This window comes from Jaminaea rosea (assembly GCF_003144245.1).
Source record: "Jaminaea rosea strain MCA 5214 unplaced genomic scaffold BDZ90scaffold_7, whole genome shotgun sequence".
NCBI classification, from domain to species: Eukaryota; Fungi; Basidiomycota; class Exobasidiomycetes; order Microstromatales; genus Jaminaea; species Jaminaea rosea.
In genome coordinates this window covers 17,432-34,992 of record NW_020289981.1, presented here as the reverse complement: position 1 = coordinate 34,992, position 17,561 = coordinate 17,432, and the positions used below count along the sequence as shown (strand labels likewise).

Sequence of the window (17,561 nt, the reverse complement as noted above, 5' to 3'; positions counted from 1 at the left end):
TGTGTGATTGGATGGTGTGGTGAGGAGCAAAAGGTGCGCAGCGGGCCGACGGACCCTTTGTGCCGGGGTTGGGCGAGAGTCTAGACCGTCAGGAACGAGCGAAGAAGGAAAGAATGGCGGCAAGGATTCGGGCAGAGGCGGCGGGAGGGTTGAACACTTTGTTCGTGATTAGCGCACGGGCCACGAGATGACGCACCACGTGGTTGCTTCCGATGCGTGTGGGTGGTGGGGGCGGGAGGAGGCTGCTGCCCTGCTTCGATGTTGGACTTCGATTCGTAACTACCATGACTTCCTAGCCAGGTGCGCCAGAAGCAGCTCCAATTCGCCAATGCTTGGACTTCCATCGATGTCCAGTCCTTATTGAAGGCCAGCCAGCATCACATCACTAAGAGTTGGCCAGCTTCAGCCCACATACTCAGCGCCGAAACAATGCTGCAACTCGTGCAGCTTAACAAAGGTATGACAAAGCTCACCCTTTGTTTCGCGCTGCCTATTCGCACGGACTTACCTTCTGACCGACGAGCGAGACAAACGGCTCCTAGCCTCTGTTCAGCGGCTTGACGTGCAACCGCTACGCACTTGCTCTTCGCTCGTCGCCACGTCTGCGCAATGCCTCGCTTGCCGACTCAGAGCCTCACGCTGGCCGTTTCGTTAGCGTTCCTCGATTCTGCCTTTGACCGACAAGAGCAGATAGTTTGCGAGGGGAAGGAGCAGGAATATGTCAGATAAGAAGTCCCCCCATTCGATCAGAGCGACGGATCAAGATCTCTGCTGTCTCAGGGCGGACGACGAAGAGTGGCTCGCTTCTTCCCAAGTTCACAAGTCACAGTCCCACTCATGCTCCAACACGAGGCTGGGTCACTGCGCCTCACCGCTGACCTTTGCCCAACCTGCTCAACACTGCGCTTCACAGCACCATCTCGGAGTCACGCATCCGTGGCGCTGCTTGATCAAGGCCGGCCGGACATTCGCGTGACTGCGGGCCGCGAGTGTGCATTGCCGTGCCGACCACCTTACGATCACGAGCGCGCACCCAAGTAACCCTCGATCCTTCGCCTCCACTACCTCGCTCGCGAGACCTTATCATTCAGCCCCGGTGCAACGGCTACTTCATTTGCCCTGATCAAGCCACCAGCCTCTCTTCACACGTTGGCCCACACGAGAAGCTCCGTATCGTGCCCACGACGCCCACACTCATCGGCCGGAGCATCAATCGATCCCCACGGACAGCATCGCCCGTGCCGCTGCAGGAGATGTTTGCGGTAGCAAAGTGGCCTGCTCGTCCTTTGCCCACACACGTCGAGACATCGACGAGCCCTTTGCCCACTCTTTACGATGGAGAGGCCAAAGGATGGGGGGTCACCCGCTCCCCACCATCTCAACCTCGCTTTCCCTCTCCCCACCACATCCCACCAATACCATGCGCTACCGACTCCCCTTCCTTACTTGTATCGCCTTCGTCCTCATCTCGCTCCTAGTGAGCCAGGTGGGCGGCGCTCCCACCCCCGCTCCTGCCAACGCCAATGCCAATGCCAATGTGAGTGCGCCCACTGCCTTGCCCTTTTTACCAGCTTTGACGCCCCTCGCCCACACGCACACGCGCAGCTCAACTTGCCTGCAACGCGCAGCGACCATCTTAAGTCCAAGATGCACCTCGTCGCCCGCGAGGCCTGCCACCACTGGTCCTGTCCCATCCCCGGCAATGGCCAAGGATGCCGCTGCATCGATCCTGGCATGCTTCGCGATCTCCCCGCCATCGACATCTCCGAACTTGTAGCCAAGAGTAACATCGTCGCTCGCTGCCAATTTTACATCTGCAAAGACCCTGTTAGGAAGACTGGCTGCTTCTGTGGCAGCCCTCCGACGCCTCGTGCACTCGACAGTGGTACTCAGGGTCACCTCGTACCTGGAAGCGAAGCCATCGCCCGCATCCCTAGCGGCATCGGCGGTACGGGTTGCACCAATTGGGTGTGCCCAGAGCCCGGCAGCTGCTATTGCAATGACCACGCCACGCCTCGCGCTCTCCACAGCGAGGAAGGGGCCGACCTCGTGGCCAGGGAAGGAGAGAAGCCCAAGCCTCCCGAAAACTCGACTGGAGGCTGCAAGAACTACGTCTGCGCAGATCCGGTCAAAAAGAGAGGCTGTCGCTGCGCCGACCCTGGCACGTCTCGCGGACTCCACGCTGGGCTCATTGCCGTCGACAATGCGGACCTTGTCGCCAAAGCCGAGCTACACGAGAATCACAAGGGAGGCAAGGAGCAGACCCACGTCTGCCGCACTTGGGCCTGCTCGGACCCCAATAACAAGTCCAGCTGTCGCTGCATCGACCGTGGCTTGACGGACCGCGCCCTGGACCAAAATCTCAATGTCCCTCGCGGCGAGAGCAGCAGGCCCTGCAACAACTACGTCTGTACCGACCCAAAGAATCCCAGCAGCTGCTACTGTAAGGAACGCGGCCTGAGCGGGCGCGACCTCGACCTCGAACGCTCCACGCGAAACCACCTCGACGCCTCTGAGGTTGCTCGCGGCCAGCAGGGCAAGAACAAGCCCAAGCCCAAGACGAAGCCCAAGCCCTGCAGCAAGTACGTCTGCACCAACCCGTACGACTTCCAAAGCTGCTATTGCAGGAAGGAGGACTTAGACGAGCGCGACCTCGCTCCGCCCACAGCCGATCAGTTCTTCACGCTCGGAGCGCGCTGCACCACATACACGTGCTCGGATCCCAAGAAGCCCAGCTCGTGCTACTGCCGAGGAGGTCCTCACCCTCCGGAGGAAAGAGCTGCGGGCAATCTCGCTCGGAGCTCGCTCAACGTTGAGGAACGCACGTCATGCAAGCATTGGGTTTGCAAGATTCCTGACAAGCCGAGCACCTGCAGCTGCAAAGACCACGATGAGAGAGACGAACTTTCCACGCACGCGATCGGCACCACATTCTCCCCTCGCGAGACGCACATCCTCGAGAAGAAGACCAAGTGCAAGCCCAAATGCCAAAAGCTGAGAGGCGGTGGGACTGGCTGCTACTGCCGTGACCCTCCGACTGCTCGCGACGACACGACCGATGCGTACGCCGTCCAGATCCTCAAGCGTGCGGTCGAGGGCTTTACTCTCGACAAGAAGACCAAATGCAAAACCAAGTGCCAGAAGCTCAAAGGCGGTGGGACGGGCTGCTATTGTCGTGACCCGCCTAATGAGCGTGACGAAATCGACGTCGAGCGAGCGATGGACGAGTTGGACAGCGTAGGCGGGGAGGAAGACGTCATGGTGAGTGCAAGGCACGCTTCGCAGTTGGACTCGCGCTGACCTTCATTTCTCTGGCTCCGCGTTACCACAGCGCAACGTCGACCACCCCAAATCCATCGTCGCCTCACCCGCCATGCTCGAGCGTGACCACTCTGCTAGAGCCGACCAGCAGATCATCCAGGAGGTCGAGGTGAGTGAACAGAGGCGTGTGGCCACGTAAAGTCGCTCACCACCGCCTCTCCCCTCTGACAGCGAGACGTCGACCTCACCGGCCTACGCCTCCTTGGCCGCGAGGCTGGCTCATGTGGTCCCGATTGTTGCACCAATGTAGTTTGTACTGGTACGGGCGCATCGCGAAAATGCTACTGTGCGGATCCTCCCAAACAGCGTGACGAGACGAGCGCGTCCAAGGTCAGTTCTTGCGACTACGATACAGTAATCCGCCGCCTCCGCCGCTGACTTTCCCCCATCGCGTTCGCAGCGGGCCCTCGAGTCCCTCGACGCCATCACCCCGCCCGTCGCACTCGAGCGCTCTCCTGACGGAGGGTGCACTCACATCTACTGTACCGGCATGGGCGAAGAGCGACAGTGCTACTGCGTAGACCACCCCACTCGCCGTGACAACGTGAGTGACGGCGGCTATCCCAGAGCTCCACGCGCGCTGACTGCTATCGCCCGCGAGGTGTGGCCTCTCCAGATGGTCCGCAACGCAGCGACCACGCTAGCCGCTCTGAAGCGCGTTTCTGACGGAGACTTGGGCGACTGCAATCACCTGAGCTGCGAAGGCACGGGCACCGCTCGACGCTGCCGGTGCCTCGACCCACCCGCTCGCCGTGACAATGTGCGTCAGACGACCGTAAGCACAGCAATTGCGCCGCATTGTGGACGATCGACTGCGCTGATCTCAGACCCCTTCACCGTCACAGCAACCGCTCGACGCCATCGTTCGCGGGACCCCCAAGGAGCCGCGACAATCCGGGCCACCGAAGAAGTGCCTTCACGAGCACTGCGTTGATATTGGCAACGGGCTTCAAGCCTGCAGCTGCGTCAGCCCTGGCTCCTCGGACCGAACCCTCGACGCCATCGCCCGCGACCCTTCCAAAGATCCAGTCACGTCGAGGCCTGGGGCACCAAAGAAGCATTGCATGCACGAGTCGTGCGAGGACTACGGCAACAACCTCAGGATTTGCCGCTGCCACGACACTCTCGCCCGCCGCGCCCAGGACGGGAATGAGGTGGAGAGAAGGTCTACTGTGAGTGTTGCTTTGTCAAGTTGTAGCCGCCTTTGACGCTTACGTAACTCTTCCTCTTGCTCGCACTCTCTCGCAGCGAGCTTCCGACGCCATTCCTCGTAACGTCACTCAAGAGCCTGGGAGGCCGGCCTTGCCGAATGGCGAGACGCCGCCGAAGAAAGCTTGCAAGAAGGAGAAATGCGACGACATTGGCCTTGGGAAGAAGGTGTGCCATTGTGTGGATCCTGGCGAGCGTCGCGCTTCGGATCGCCTGAAGAAGGACAGCAGCGTTGCGGTCAGTGCATTGAGCGAGCTCATTACTGCCATTCCTTACCATGCCCCGCTCTCCTCCCTGCGCACAGCGTGACCTTGCCGCCACGAGCAAGCGCGCGGGCTGTAAGAAGCTGGTGTGCCACGGCAAGCCGCCACGCAAGTACTGCCACTGCGAGGATCCCGTGCCTCCCAGTGAAGACAAAGTGGGGGTGAGTGAGACGGTAGCTTGATCGCCCTGCCATACTGCTCACTAAAACCACCTAATTCCATTGCTGCAGCGAGCACTTGGTAAGTCTAGGATACTGCACTGCTCTCCCTGGGCGTGCACAACTCTTACTAACACGGCCTGCAACCTCGTCATCATTGATATTGCGAAGAATCTGCTGAAGGCACTCAGGTGAGAAGCCCACCGGTCCGTAAAAGGCCCGACCAGCGCTGATGGTTTGCCCAGCGCGCACTCGATGGGCAGCCCAATCTCACCCCGAGAAGCGTCACGGATCGTCGCGTGTTGGAGCAGGTCAGGTCGCCCGCTCAACTCGAGGAGCGCTACAAGTTCTGTACCAACCCGAAGTGCACCAAGAGCAAGACCGGGTGGACGGGCTGTTTCTGCCCCCCTGAGACGCGTGGGGAACTCATGGTCGAACCGGGCGAGCTGGCTGTGAGTTGGCGCAGCGCAAGGGAGATCGATGCGGTGCGATTGCTGACGATGTCTGCGTTCACTTGCTGCCGCAGCGTGCCTTCCAAGTCGCGCACGAGGACCTCACTGCGAGGGAGGCCTCTTGTCCCAACCCTGAGTGCGCCTACAGGGGCGGCAGACTCTACTGCGAGTGTCCTCCCGAGCGTCGTGAGGCCAAAGCTCCCGTAGGAGAGGAGGAACCGGTCAAGGTGAGCGAGTGCGCGTAGGCAGCAGCGACATCAACATGCTGACTGACTTGCCTCCCTCTTCGCGACGGCCGCAGCGCACCTTCGAAGCCGTGGAGCGTTCCGACCGGGCGGAGCGCGACGAAGGAGGCGAGCCCGACCTCACTCAAGACTTCTTTCCCATGCACGACCCTCCTCCCACGTATGACCCTAACAAGCCCACGCCCATGCCCACTCCCACGCCTACGCCCAAGCCCGACCCCAAGGAGAAGGCGTGTGTGAATCAGCACTGCACGCCCAAGGACTGGGGCTTGTTCTGCGTGTGCCTCGACGCTCCCGGCAGGCGAGGTCTTGAGGATGATAGGTGGCTCATCCAGTCGGACTCGGCCGCGATGGAGCGCGAGGGGGGCGACCCCGACGACCCCAAGCACGATCCGAAGCAAGACCCTCCTTCAGGCTGGAAGGACCCGGGCAAGACGCCGCCCAAACCAAACAAGTGCGCCCATCCGACGTGCACCAAATTGACGCCTTACACCACCCTCTGTACCTGCCCGTCCTCTGAGAGGCGAGGCCTCGAGGAGGGGAAAGGGTGGAGCTTCCAGTGGGACTCGGTCGCCGTGAGTGGGCGCGAGCGCGATTCGCGAGGTGGAAGAGCGTAGCGCTGATGCTGATCTTGGACTCCTTGACACTGCCGCAGCGCACCTTGACTGCCTTCGCCGAGGCGGCTTAGCTGCTCGTCGCCGAGATGCGCGTATTGGCTGCTTATCTTGCGAATCAAGCGCACCGTATCCTCTCTTTGTCAAATATTCTTCCCTTACACCGATTCACGACCCCAACCCTTTTTGCGAAATATCGAATCACTTTCCCTCCCTGCGTTGACCAGCAGCTCGTCCGTCCTCGCACGCTCTCAACCGTATCGCGCTCAGTCTCGCATCGCTCGCTCACTCACTCGATCCGCGAGCGTGTAGTACGTGCGCCTTCGCATTACGACGCTACAAGGCATCATCCCACACCCCTCTCCCCTCTCCTGCTCCTCCTCCGTCTCCACCTCGCACCCCACCCTTCCCATACTTCTGCCTCAACACCGCCAACCTACTCCTATAATCATCGTGATTCACATAAGCCCCACACAATCGCCTCTCCCCAACAAAGGCTGACCTGCCATGCAACACCCTATGGTTATCGAAAATCAACGCCCGTCCCGGCGTGAGTTGTTCCCAGTACTCCCCCTCTTTACTGGTAATGATCTCCTGCCACTTCCGCAGCGCATCGTAGAATGGCTCTACTTCCCCTTCCTCCAGATGCAGCGTGGAACGATCGTCATTATTATACCGGACAAGGACGAGCTTCCCCGTTCTGGGATCATGGTTCAAAATGGGGTACCCAGCCGTCAAGAGGGGACGAACAAGTGTAGCCTCATCCCCCGCAGAATGCGTGCTGATCCTCACAGCACTGAGCGTCTCGTACGCCTGCGGGTGGACGTCTCTCAGCACTTTTGCAGCCAGGAACCCGTCGACGAGGAGTGAGGCTCCGCCACTTGGTTGGACACCTTGACTAGAGGGCTCGTGGCTGAGGAGGTGGAACATCTGCAGTCCAGCCGGATCGGTGAAATACGTCGTATCCGTATGCGCTCCCAAGGCTAGATCGGTGTATGCCGTATCTCCGTGGGAGAGGTCGGAGGTGAAATCCCAAAAACCACCATAGTGCGTTTCACGGATGAAGGCGATTCGTTTTATGAGTTCTTCGGTTGCTTCCGGTGTTGCGGGGACCCCGTCAACAAAGGAGAAGCCGTATTGCGATATCTTTTCGACCCATTTCCAAACGCCACGATCCGAGGACATGACCTCTTCGTACTGCACGGTGGGAGGATGAGCAGCTATACCTGAGCCCCAGAGAGTCTTGTCACTTCCCGCTAGGTCTTCCCGCTCGTAGGGTGTGGTGCTGGGGGAGAGGACAGGGGCGTAGGAATGAGTGCGGAGCCATTTCCACGGAAAAAGAGAGACGTGCTGCCCTGCTCCTGTCCCTGCTCCTGTCCCTGCCACTTCACCCGGCCCCGATCCCTCCCCTCCCTCTGCGCTCAACGGCCAAACGACCTCCAACCCCTCCGTCGTGGCCTCTACCCTCTCCGGCTGCACGGTAGGAGGGATAGCAAAGGTGTCCAACAAGCGCTGCTTCGTCTTGGGATGGTAGCAAGAAGGGCAGCGACAGTGATCCCTGAGCCAGACGTGGTGGTAGCGTGACTCTATGCCGCTGATCCAGGTGATGCGAACCTGCGTGTCGGTTGAGGTGATGCTTGGCAGGGACGAGGAGGACGAGGTGGAGGCGTGGGAGGATGAGGATGAGGTAGGAGGGGGAGGCTGAGCGTGTGCGTGAGCATGTTGCTCAGAAGCGGGAGCTGGAGAGGCTTGTCGCAATGAGGAGCGAATGGAGATGCTGCGAGATCGAGCAATTGTGGGGAGACGAGCGGGCGGGATCGTCGTGGAGAGGGGGACGCCTGATCGGGTGAGGGAGCGTAGAGCCCTAGTCGGGGGACGGAGGAGTGCCATGATATGATGCTGGGAGAGATGGTATCAGTGGAAGAAAGGAAAGAAGGAAGGGTCGGGCGAGGCGCCAAGTTCAATTCCAGCCGAGCCAAAGGCCAAAGCGAGCCACTCGTCCGACTCACTCCACCGCCGCCGCCCCGCACCGGCCTTTCACCCGGGGACCGGGAGCAGCGGATGCCACGCGACGCACGATACGCCGAGAGAGACGAGCCAAGAAGGCGAGGCAAGGCTCGACGCCAGGCCAATCTGATTAGAATGCTATTGTACACGCATGCGCTCACAATCGATCAACGTCGCCACAGTCTGGCCCACTTCCACACCTCACCTCCTTCTCCTCCCCTTCTTCTGCACTGCAAAAACATCCAACGCACTCGGCTCGCGCTGCTCCTCCCCCTCACCGCGCGCCATCCTCTCCTTCCTCTCCCTGCGCTCCTCGTGCTCCTCGCGCGCTCTTTGCAGTTTAGCCTGTACCTGCATGCTCGCCTGATCGACGACATTTCCTCGCTTCTTGCGAAGGTAGCGCTTCATAGATGTGTTCTTCCCGCGGGCCTTCTTGCGCTCCTTTTGCGGGGGAGGCGGGCCAGATGAGGGGATGGCGACGTTGGCGGCGTTCGAGTCCTCGTCGTGATTGTCCTCCTCATCGCTATCACTGCCGTCATTGGCTGCCTTGCCCTCTAGACGGAGGCGCTCCAGCCTGCCCAACCTAGCATAGGGGGTACCATCCTGCGCCCTCGCCAGTCCCGAGGGTCCAGCCTCCTCTCGCGGTGCTCCCCCCTTCGTTGCATCCTCCCTCACCTGCCCCAAGAACGAAGGGTCCACACTTATCATATCCGGCCGAATCTTGTCCAGCAAGCCGCGCACCTCGCGCTCCCTCCTCGCCGTCCTGCCCTCAAAGGGATCAAGCTCCATCGAATCGAATCGAGGCTCACCCGCCCCTGGGACAAGCAGGGAGTCAAATCCGCGGGAATGCCCTACGCCAAGGACGTCCTCGAATGGACAGAAGGCCAGGCTGACGGGGGAAGATTGAGGGAAATTGTTCGTCATGTAGGGTCCAGGTGGAGCGCGTGAGGAGAGGGGGGCCTTTGTGTCGTATATGCTTACGTGTGTTCCCCAAGCTGTAGCGAGTAGACCACGTTGGGAGTATTGAACCTCGTTTGCCGGCTTGCGAGACACCCATTCCCTCACTGGGCCGCGTCCCAGCAGTCTGCAGTCCCACACCTTGATCCCACCCTCCATGCCGCTCGTAGCCATCTCCCTGCCCCCATCGCGCGGGGAGACGCTCACCCCGCTCACAGGCCCGCGATGGGCCAACAAGCTCAACGCAGGCTGCGGCAAGTTGGGCGTCCAAAGAGTGACAGTCCCATTCCCATGTCCGAGGTGAAGCACCGCAGTGAGCGGGTTCTGCGCTAGGGTATCGCACGCCCCCAACTTGGTACGATGTTGCGCCACCATCTGTCCCGTGCTCGTATCGTGATACTTCAACCATCCCCCACCTCCAACGCTACACAGCAAAAAGTGGTAACGTAGGAACTCCAATCGATGGACATCCACATGCTCCTTAAGACGATGTACCTCCGCCCCTGCTGAATCGTAGATGAACACATGCTTCTTCTGCGCCGCAGCGAAGAAAGAGGAGTTGTGCAACCAAGTAGCGTCCCGGACCGTCTCCTTGACCTGAATCTCACAATTGAGCTTCCCCGCCTGCCAATCGAACGAAGCTAAATGCCCCGCCCTTCCCGCGAGGAGGAGTTGACGTCCATTCGGAGAGTAGGCAGAGCGATAAGGTCCCAATCCCACCCCGCCTCTCCCGCCTGAAAGGTCGAGGGAGAAGGACTTACTAGCCGCTTCGAGACCAACGGCATCTTTGATTTCCCCCTGGGTAAGACGGGCAGTTCGCTCCATCTCCCCCTCCGCTTCTAGCTGCCCGGCCTCTTCGCCTACGGGACCTTGGTAGAGGTACGTGTCCGCTTGAGTCGCATGGGAACGTGCGCGTAGAGTGGAAAGGGCGTCGCGACTTAGGTTGGATCGAAGCTTCTTGTCTGGGATGGAGGAGAGGGAGAGGGATTTGGGTGGGCGAACGCCTTGCAGTGGAGCTGATTGTTGAAGAGAGGTGGGCAGGCGCGTGTGCGAGCGGATGCTTTCCATTTGAGCGTTGCGAGGCGAATGATTGTCGCCGCCGCCGCCGCTACCGCTACCGCCGCTACCGCTGCTCTTTCCCCTTGCCATACTGGGCAAGTCAGGCGTGTTGGTGAGGTGGTGGTGGTGGTGGTGGTGATCAATGTCAAGAAGTAGAAAAGCGAAATTGCAATCAGGGCTGCGTCAAGGTCGTCGTCTCCGCCCGCCCATCCGCCCGCCACTTTCCTCTCTCTCCGGCGTGCGTCGAAATTTGTTTCCACTCCCGCCCATCCGTCCGTTCAGGCACGCACGCACGCACCGGCCTCTCTCTCCCTTCCGCCCTGGGTGCGGTGCGTTGCGTCTCTGGCTCCCTTGCTTCCCTTCCTTACCCTCATCCGCAACAGAGCCAGCCAGTCATGCCCCCTCCTTTTGGCAAATCCACGACGAAGCTGCCTGTCGCTCTACAGGATGAGTTGGGAATCGCCAAGCCCAAGCCGAAAACTTTTGGGGAGAGTGGCTCTCGAGGTGGGCGAGGCGGGCGAGGTGGTCGTGGTGGACTTGGACGAGGTGGACGTGGCGGGGGTGGAGTGCTAGGTCGTAAAGAGGAACGCAAAAGGCAGAGGGAGGTAAAGAAGCAAGCTAAAGGTGGGAGAAATCATGCTCGACATCCACAGCAGCAGCAGCAGCAGCAGCAGCAGCAGTCGCGTCAGCAAGCAGGGAGGATGAATAGGAGTGACAACGACGGGACGCACAGTAGGGGAATAGCACCCCTCGACAAGGGGAAACGACGACAACCTGATGGCGAAGAGGAGGAGTACATGACTGCACGACAGTATAAACTCGACCAATCGACTGACGACGAGGACGAGGAGGAAATGTTCAGCAACGTCCCTCCTCCCCCCCAAAGGAAGAAGGCGAAAAGAAGTGCCAGCCATGACGCCGCCGACTCTAAGGGCCCGTCAGCACTTCAACGTCTCCTCGACGCGCAAGGCTCGTCTTCTTCCTGTTTCGATCATCCGAATGGCACAAATAAGAAGAAGGGTCAGACGAAGAGGAGACAACGAGCGGTGAGCTCCACTACGAGGACCCAAGCGGAGAAGGATGAGGATGATGAGATTCAGTGGTTGGAGGCTATGTTGAGGATGGATGGGGAGAAGAAGAGGGGCAAGGGTAAGGGAAAGGGCAATGGCAATGATGCGGATGAAGCGGTGCAGGAGGAGGATGGGTATGATGAGCTCTTGGAGGATTTGGATAGGTTTTATCCGGGGATGTATGAAGATGGGGAGGGGGAGGGGAGTGACGATGATGACGGTGAGGAGGATGAGGAGGGTGAGGATGATAGTGGCAGCGAGGAGGAAGAGGACGACGACGACGACGACGACGACTCGCAGGGATCAGAGAGTGTGGTAGGTTCTGCCAGCTCGCTCGCCAGCGAAGAAGAAGCGGGCAGCGACTTGGAAAGCGACGACGACTCGGCCCCACACGCGCCCAAGATCAATCCCTACGGTGCAGCCCTTCCCACCAGCACCGCACCGGGCTCAGGACGCTACCTTCCCCCTGCAGCCCGCGCAGCAGCGGTGGCGGCCTCCTCTTCCTCCCCCTCCGCCACCAGTTCGGATCCCTCTCACCAAAAACTCCACCGCCAGCTACAAGGCCTCCTGAACCGACTAGGCGACGCCAATGTGGATTCGATCGTCTCTTCTCTCGAGGCCATCTATCGCGAACACGGTCGAAGGGCAGAGGTGTCCCACGCCCTCGCACGCATCATCATCGAGACCATTGCCAGCCGCACGAGCAATGTCCTGTTGACGGACACCTTTGTCGTCGTCCACGCAGCGCTTGTTGGGGCCCTCTACCGAGTCGTAGGGGTGGAGTTTGTTGCCGGATTCGTGCAGGAGATGGTAAGCGATCTCAGGCGACACTACGAGGAAGCTCGCAAGTCCACCATAACCGCGGCTACGAGCGCAGAAGGGGAGGAAGACGAGCAAGAGCAAGAGCAGGAGCGCAGTCGCGAGTTGACCAATCTCGTCTCCCTCGCTGCCCACCTGTACAACCTGCAGGTGATAGCCTGCCCGCTCATATACGACCTCGTCCGCCTCTTCCTCGGCGCGGGCGGCGACGTCGATGCCAGCACCCGCAGCGGAGACTCAGTAGAAATCAAGACGGGGCGGGAGCGGGAAGGGGAGCGTCCGCTGAGCGAGGTGGATGTAGAATGTCTACTCAAAATGGTCAAGACCTGCGGCCCCCAGCTCAGGATGGACGATTCGGCTTCGTTGCGCGAAATTGTCGCATTGGCACAACGACGTTCCACCACCACCTCCTCCGCCAGCTCCTCATCATCGCGCACACGCTTCATGCTCGAAACCCTCAGCGATATCTCCTCTAAATCCTCTTCCAGCTCCTCGAAGCGTCAGCGCCAGCAGCAACATCAGCAGCAGAACGAGTCGCCAACTGCGCATCTGTTAAGCAATATGAAGAAGTATCTGGGCGCGATGGATAAGAAGCGTACTTTGAGGAGCTATGGTGAACCGTTGAGGGTGGGGTTGAAGGACTTGCAGGAGGCGGAAACGCGCGGGAAATGGTGGCTGGTAGGGGCGGCTTGGAAGGATGAGGACCAGTTTCAAGGCGCGGGTGCGGATGCCGGGTCTGGCGCGGTCGGGATTGGACAAGCTTTAGGGGTGGAATCAGTCACGACGAAGCGATCCCTCACGTCGGCGGTCCAGGGTAACGCGGCTGGCCAGAATGGCGACGATGACGACGACGACGCTCAAGCAACGCTACTGGCTCTCGCCCGACGACACGGCATGAACACGCCTTCACGCCGACTGGTTTTTACCACCTTGATGGACCCTTCATCCCTCTCCCCGCAGGAAACGGCGGAGCGTCTCCTCTCTTTGCGGCTCCCCTCGTCCACCTCCACGGGCTCCTCCTCCAAAGGCTCCTCCTCCTCCTCGTCGGCCCTACGCCGCGAAACGGTACGCGTCCTCCTGCACTGCTTGGGTCGGGAGCGCGAGTATAATCCCTATTACGCGCTTGTGGGGGCCAGGTTGGCCGAACTGGATGCAGGGACGAGGGTGACTATGCAGTTCTGTCTTTGGGACTATCTACGCGGGGAGTTGGGAGAGAAGCGGGTTGGTGGAAGATCCGTTGTTGGTGACGAGGAGGATGAGGACGAGGGGGACTTCGATAATCCTGATGACGAGGGGGAGGGGGAGGGACGAGGGGAAGGAGGAGGGGTGGTGGCTCGCACCAAGCTGCATCACCTCGCAAGGGCGTACGGATGGTGGCTCTCCCGCGGGTCGTTGAGCCTCAATGTACTGCGTACGGTTCCCTTTACCTCTCTTCGCCCGCAGGGGAGGGGAAGGGACTTCTTGCGCCTGGTGCTCGTGCACACCTTGCTGGCTACACAGACTCGCAATCCAGCCACGCTCAAGGGCAGCAAGGTCGCGGATCGCACCGCGATAGAGGACGTACTGCGCAGGGGTGTTGGGGGTAACGATGAGCTCAGGCGGGGGTTGCACTTTTTCGTTGTGGCGGAGATGAGCGAGGAGAGGGTGAGGGGGATTGTCGGTGGGGAGGGGGAGTTAGTTGAGCGCGCTCTGTGGGCGTGTGAGGTGGCGAGGGAGGTGCTCGGCTCCTCATCGTCTGCCTTGAGCGGGTGAGGTTGTGCGAAGGCGAAGAAAAAAGAAGTATGAATGTCTATCAATGATTAGTCAAGTATAAAGCGAGGCAAGGCAGTCCTGATGCGTAGCATATTTGGCCCCCCCCCATCCGCCTTGAACCTGTCGTCCTCCTCCTCCTCCTCCTCCTCCCGCCTAGTCTAGTCGAACACGACCGTCTTGTTGCCATTGACGAGGACGCGATGCTCCGCGAACCACGTAACTGCTCGAGCAAGCACGCGCGTCTCGATTTCGGACCCCTTCTTTACTAGGTCAGAAGGCGAGTCAGAGTGAGAGACACGCTCGACGTCTGTGCGTGCGCGTGCGGGGGAGGGGGAGGGGTGGATGTCAGCACCAGCTATCCAAGAGGAGCTAAAAAGGGGAGGCGGTGCACGTCTGCTCACCCTGCTGAATGATATTGCCCTCGTCCAGATCCGACGTGACCAGGTGCGCCGTAGCTCCAATCAGCTTGACCCCTCGCTGATGTGCCTGATGGTAAGGCTTTGCCCCCTTGAACGACGGAAGGAAGGAGTGATGAATATTGATCATCTTACCCCTCATTACCTCGCACAACTTGGGGCTCAAGATCTGCATATATCGAGCTAGGACGACGAGGTCGATGTCGTGTTCCTCGATTAGTTGGAGGATCTGCTCCTCTTGCCATTCCTTGGTGTGTTGCCCATCGATGGGAAGGTGGTGGAAGGGAATGCCATGCTGCGCTGCTAGGGTGGCAAAGGTGGTGTGGTTTGAGACAATGCAGGGGATAGAGACGGGGAGGGTGCCTACTGAGTGGCGATAGAGGAGGTCGTGGATGCAGTCTGTATGTGCGAGGTGAGGACGGAGAGAGAGAGTGTGTCAGCAAGGAGCGTCCTGGGAGAAGGAGTCGGCTCGCCCCGCCCTCTTATCGCGCACTCACGCCCAATCTTGCTAACCATCAGCATCACCTTTCCCTTTCTCCCCTCATCATGAATCTCAAATTCCATCCCCATCTTTCCACCTACATCGCGTTCAAACTCTCCCCTCAACCCGTTCAGATCCACTACCCTACCCTTGGGCCCATTGGCGTGCACGCGCATGAAGAAACGACCCGTGTCCGGATCACCATACTGGGCCGAGTCACGGATATCGAAGGAACGGGAGGCGAGCCAGCCCGTGACTGAGTGGACTATCCCGCTTCGGTCTGGGCAGGAGAGGGTTAGGATGAGGGATTGGTGCGGGGAGGACGAAGCTTTGCCTGTGGCGGTGGTGCTGGGTAGGGGGGAATGTTTGACGTCTGACATGGGCTTTGCTGTGGAGGCGGTAGGGCTGGGGCTGGTGCTGGGGCTGGAGGTGGGGTTGTGGGACTTGCTCGACTGGCCCTGCAGGTCACCAGCTAGGTCCGCCAGGGAACGAAGGGTGCGAATGTGAGGCAATGCCGCCGCTGCTGCCGCTGCTGTTGCCCTGTGTGAGAGGAGAGCGGCGAGGCCTGGCCTTCTAACAGAGAGGAGGGCTGTCCTCATCATGGGCGGCGGGACAGTCATGGGCTCGCGAGTGGGCGGGCGGGCGTGTATTAAGGAACGAGAAAACAAAAGAGCAACGCGAGAGGGCGAGCGAGGGCGGAAGCGCGGAAGGCGGGGCGGAGTGGGAAGACTGAAATGAGTGTCGCAGCCAGTTGCGATGTGCTTACATAATCGCCTCTCCGCTCGCCTCGCCCAACGTGGGTGCGTGCGCGTATGCGTGCCTTGCGCTCACTTTCCTTGCCTTCCCTTACTTACCACTCCCACACCAGCCATGCCCTCCAACCAACGTCCCCTAACAAGACCGCGCCCCAAATCCACCTCAGGCGTCCTCTACGTAGCAGCCGCCCCCCTCGTGCTGCGTGCAGGCAACTTCCTCACCCTCTTCTGCACCCTCTTCCTCTCCCTCTCCCTCCTCTTCACCCTTCGATCCCCCGACGACGTAGCCAGCGCGGCCCGCGGCTTGGAGGGTTACGTGGCCGGTGGGCTCAAGAGTGCTGCGGCGGGGCGAACAGGAGTCACAGGAACGAAAGGATGTAGGCCATTACGACTGCCCGGGTGGATCGATCTTGGTGGTGGTTCTGCTTCTGCTTCTGCTCAGCCGAAATGGTCGACATTCGACTCCCTTTGCCCTGAGAGCTCCATCGTCTCTTCCCTATCTTCTTCCTCCTCCTCCTCTGCCTCCCTACCTTGGCTGGCCAATCGCACCCTACTGGTAGTGGGGGATGAAGAGCCCACCCATTCCCGTCTGGAGAGGTTGTGCGGTACTCTAGGCGGGAGAAGTGCAAAGGTCGACGTGGCGCATCCCTGGGGTCAGGCACTAGAGCGTGTCGAGGGGGAGGTGGCCAAGTTGGGCATGGGTAGCTATTGTTATGTGGAGAGGGTCGAGTGAGTGCAAGCCTCCCTGCACGCCGAGGGGTTTCTGGCTATCATTGATGTACTTGAACTGACATGATGCACATGCATACATTGCAACCCCCTCCCCCCCACTCCTCTCGCACAGCCTCTTAATCCACCACCTCCCCCACACAGGCCTCGCACCCCTCGGCAGCCATTCCGTCGAGTCGAGGCTGAGTAGTCTTCTCCTCCCTCTCTTGACCTCTTGGTCCTCCCCTTCCCACTCCTCCCTTCCCTCCCTCCCCCACCCACGACGACGTCGTTCCCCCGACCTAACGATTTGGTCTTCCTATACCGCCGATCTTGCCTCCCTCACCGACCCAGCAGGGGACAAGGTAGGAGCGGCTGCTGTGGGCCAGATGGAGAAGCTCAACTGGTGGAGACGTCGCAACCTTGAGGCTCTGCAGCACTTGAAGAATGTCGCAGGCGGAGGAAAAGTGGCGTGGATGAGCCCCGGGCACGGCGATGGCGATGCGGTGGAGCAGGGGCAAGAAGGGATGGCCCACATGGCCGCTGCGTTGGAAACGCTCCTTCTCTCGCCTGCAGCAGGGGATAGGTTCTTGGCCAATGAGGTGCCCTACTCCCTTCGCGTCCCTACCCATGCGCGAGGGGCGGCGAGCTGGTGGGCGGGGGAGGTACCTTGGAGGAGAGTAAGTGAGGGCTTGGTCGGGATGCGCTCCAAGGGCGCGAAGAGCAGGGAGGACGTCGAGGCCGGATTGTGGGGTGAAGTCTTGCTGGGTACGCTGGCCGAAGTGGTGTAGCGCTATCGTACTGCTGATGAGGGGTGGCAGCGTGGCGGGTAGACATCTTATGAACCCAATCAATCCCGGATCGTCGTAAACCTCTGCCTCCAGTAGACCAATGGTCTGCCCGTTCTCTCTTCTGCTCCCTTCACCTCCCCCTCGCTCCCTCTCCCAACGGACTCAACGGCGTGCACTCGAGCGATAAAGAGTCGACTACCCTTTGACGCTCCTCTCTCTCGCCCTCCCCCTTGATGTGCCACCTCTCCCCCCGTATCCAACTCAAGCCCCTCCCCACCCAAATCAACGCATCCCTCCAAACTACAAGCTAGAGCCCCCAACCCACCCTGTAGGAGGGGGAGAGGTTCCCCCGTCTCCTCGTGAAAGGCGTAGCGCGAGTGTGTCAACTTCTCCCTCGACAAGGGGTGAAGCCCTTCTACCTCGCTCTGCCCCTCCTCTTCTAGAACAGCACTAGAAGGGACAGCTGAGGCAGAGTCGGTGATTT

At 60.2% G+C, this 17,561-nt stretch overlaps 7 protein-coding genes across 7 annotated transcripts; 4 read left to right on the top strand and 3 right to left on the bottom strand.

Annotated features, from left to right (window-relative positions):
- The first annotated feature begins 1,164 nt into the window (after positions 1 to 1,164).
- BDZ90DRAFT_174699 (hypothetical protein) lies at positions 1,165 to 3,809 on the top strand. Its single transcript, XM_025503717.1, has 4 exons — positions 1,165 to 1,537; positions 1,606 to 3,261; positions 3,332 to 3,651; positions 3,722 to 3,809. The coding sequence occupies exons 1-3, from the start codon at positions 1,352 to 1,354 to the stop codon at positions 3,458 to 3,460; spliced, it is 1,971 nt and encodes a 656-aa protein (XP_025361894.1). The 5' UTR covers positions 1,165 to 1,351; the 3' UTR covers positions 3,461 to 3,651; positions 3,722 to 3,809.
- A 1,379-nt stretch (positions 3,810 to 5,188) lies between these two features.
- BDZ90DRAFT_174597 (hypothetical protein) lies at positions 5,189 to 6,556 on the top strand. Its single transcript, XM_025503716.1, has 3 exons — positions 5,189 to 5,403; positions 5,478 to 5,630; positions 5,705 to 6,556. Exons 1-3 carry the CDS (start codon positions 5,380 to 5,382, stop codon positions 6,263 to 6,265), a joined length of 738 nt encoding a protein of 245 aa, XP_025361893.1. The 5' UTR covers positions 5,189 to 5,379; the 3' UTR covers positions 6,266 to 6,556.
- BDZ90DRAFT_232263 (Trimethyllysine dioxygenase) lies at positions 6,414 to 8,202 on the bottom strand. The gene has a single exon (XM_025506188.1). It carries the CDS (start codon positions 8,150 to 8,152, stop codon positions 6,599 to 6,601), a length of 1,554 nt encoding a protein of 517 aa, XP_025361892.1. The 5' UTR covers positions 8,153 to 8,202; the 3' UTR covers positions 6,414 to 6,598.
- A 151-nt stretch (positions 8,203 to 8,353) lies between these two features.
- BDZ90DRAFT_232262 (BING4CT-domain-containing protein) lies at positions 8,354 to 10,437 on the bottom strand. Its single transcript, XM_025506187.1, has one exon. It carries the CDS (start codon positions 10,373 to 10,375, stop codon positions 8,471 to 8,473), a length of 1,905 nt encoding a protein of 634 aa, XP_025361891.1. The 5' UTR covers positions 10,376 to 10,437; the 3' UTR covers positions 8,354 to 8,470.
- Positions 10,438 to 10,623: 186 nt separating this feature from the next.
- BDZ90DRAFT_232261 (hypothetical protein) lies at positions 10,624 to 13,973 on the top strand. The gene has a single exon (XM_025506186.1). It carries the CDS (start codon positions 10,987 to 10,989, stop codon positions 13,924 to 13,926), a length of 2,940 nt encoding a protein of 979 aa, XP_025361890.1. The 5' UTR covers positions 10,624 to 10,986; the 3' UTR covers positions 13,927 to 13,973.
- A 111-nt stretch (positions 13,974 to 14,084) lies between these two features.
- BDZ90DRAFT_220560 (putative formyltetrahydrofolate deformylase) lies at positions 14,085 to 15,203 on the bottom strand (the record flags this gene model as incomplete). The annotated part of the gene is made up of 3 exons (XM_025504441.1): positions 14,085 to 14,233; positions 14,328 to 14,741; positions 14,840 to 15,203. The coding sequence occupies 3 exons, from the start codon at positions 15,201 to 15,203 to the stop codon at positions 14,085 to 14,087; spliced, it is 927 nt and encodes a 308-aa protein (XP_025361889.1).
- A 476-nt stretch (positions 15,204 to 15,679) lies between these two features.
- BDZ90DRAFT_232259 (hypothetical protein) lies at positions 15,680 to 17,324 on the top strand. The gene is made up of 2 exons (XM_025506185.1): positions 15,680 to 16,307; positions 16,423 to 17,324. Exons 1-2 carry the CDS (start codon positions 15,694 to 15,696, stop codon positions 17,075 to 17,077), a joined length of 1,269 nt encoding a protein of 422 aa, XP_025361888.1. The 5' UTR covers positions 15,680 to 15,693; the 3' UTR covers positions 17,078 to 17,324.
- Positions 17,325 to 17,561: the final 237 nt, after the last annotated feature.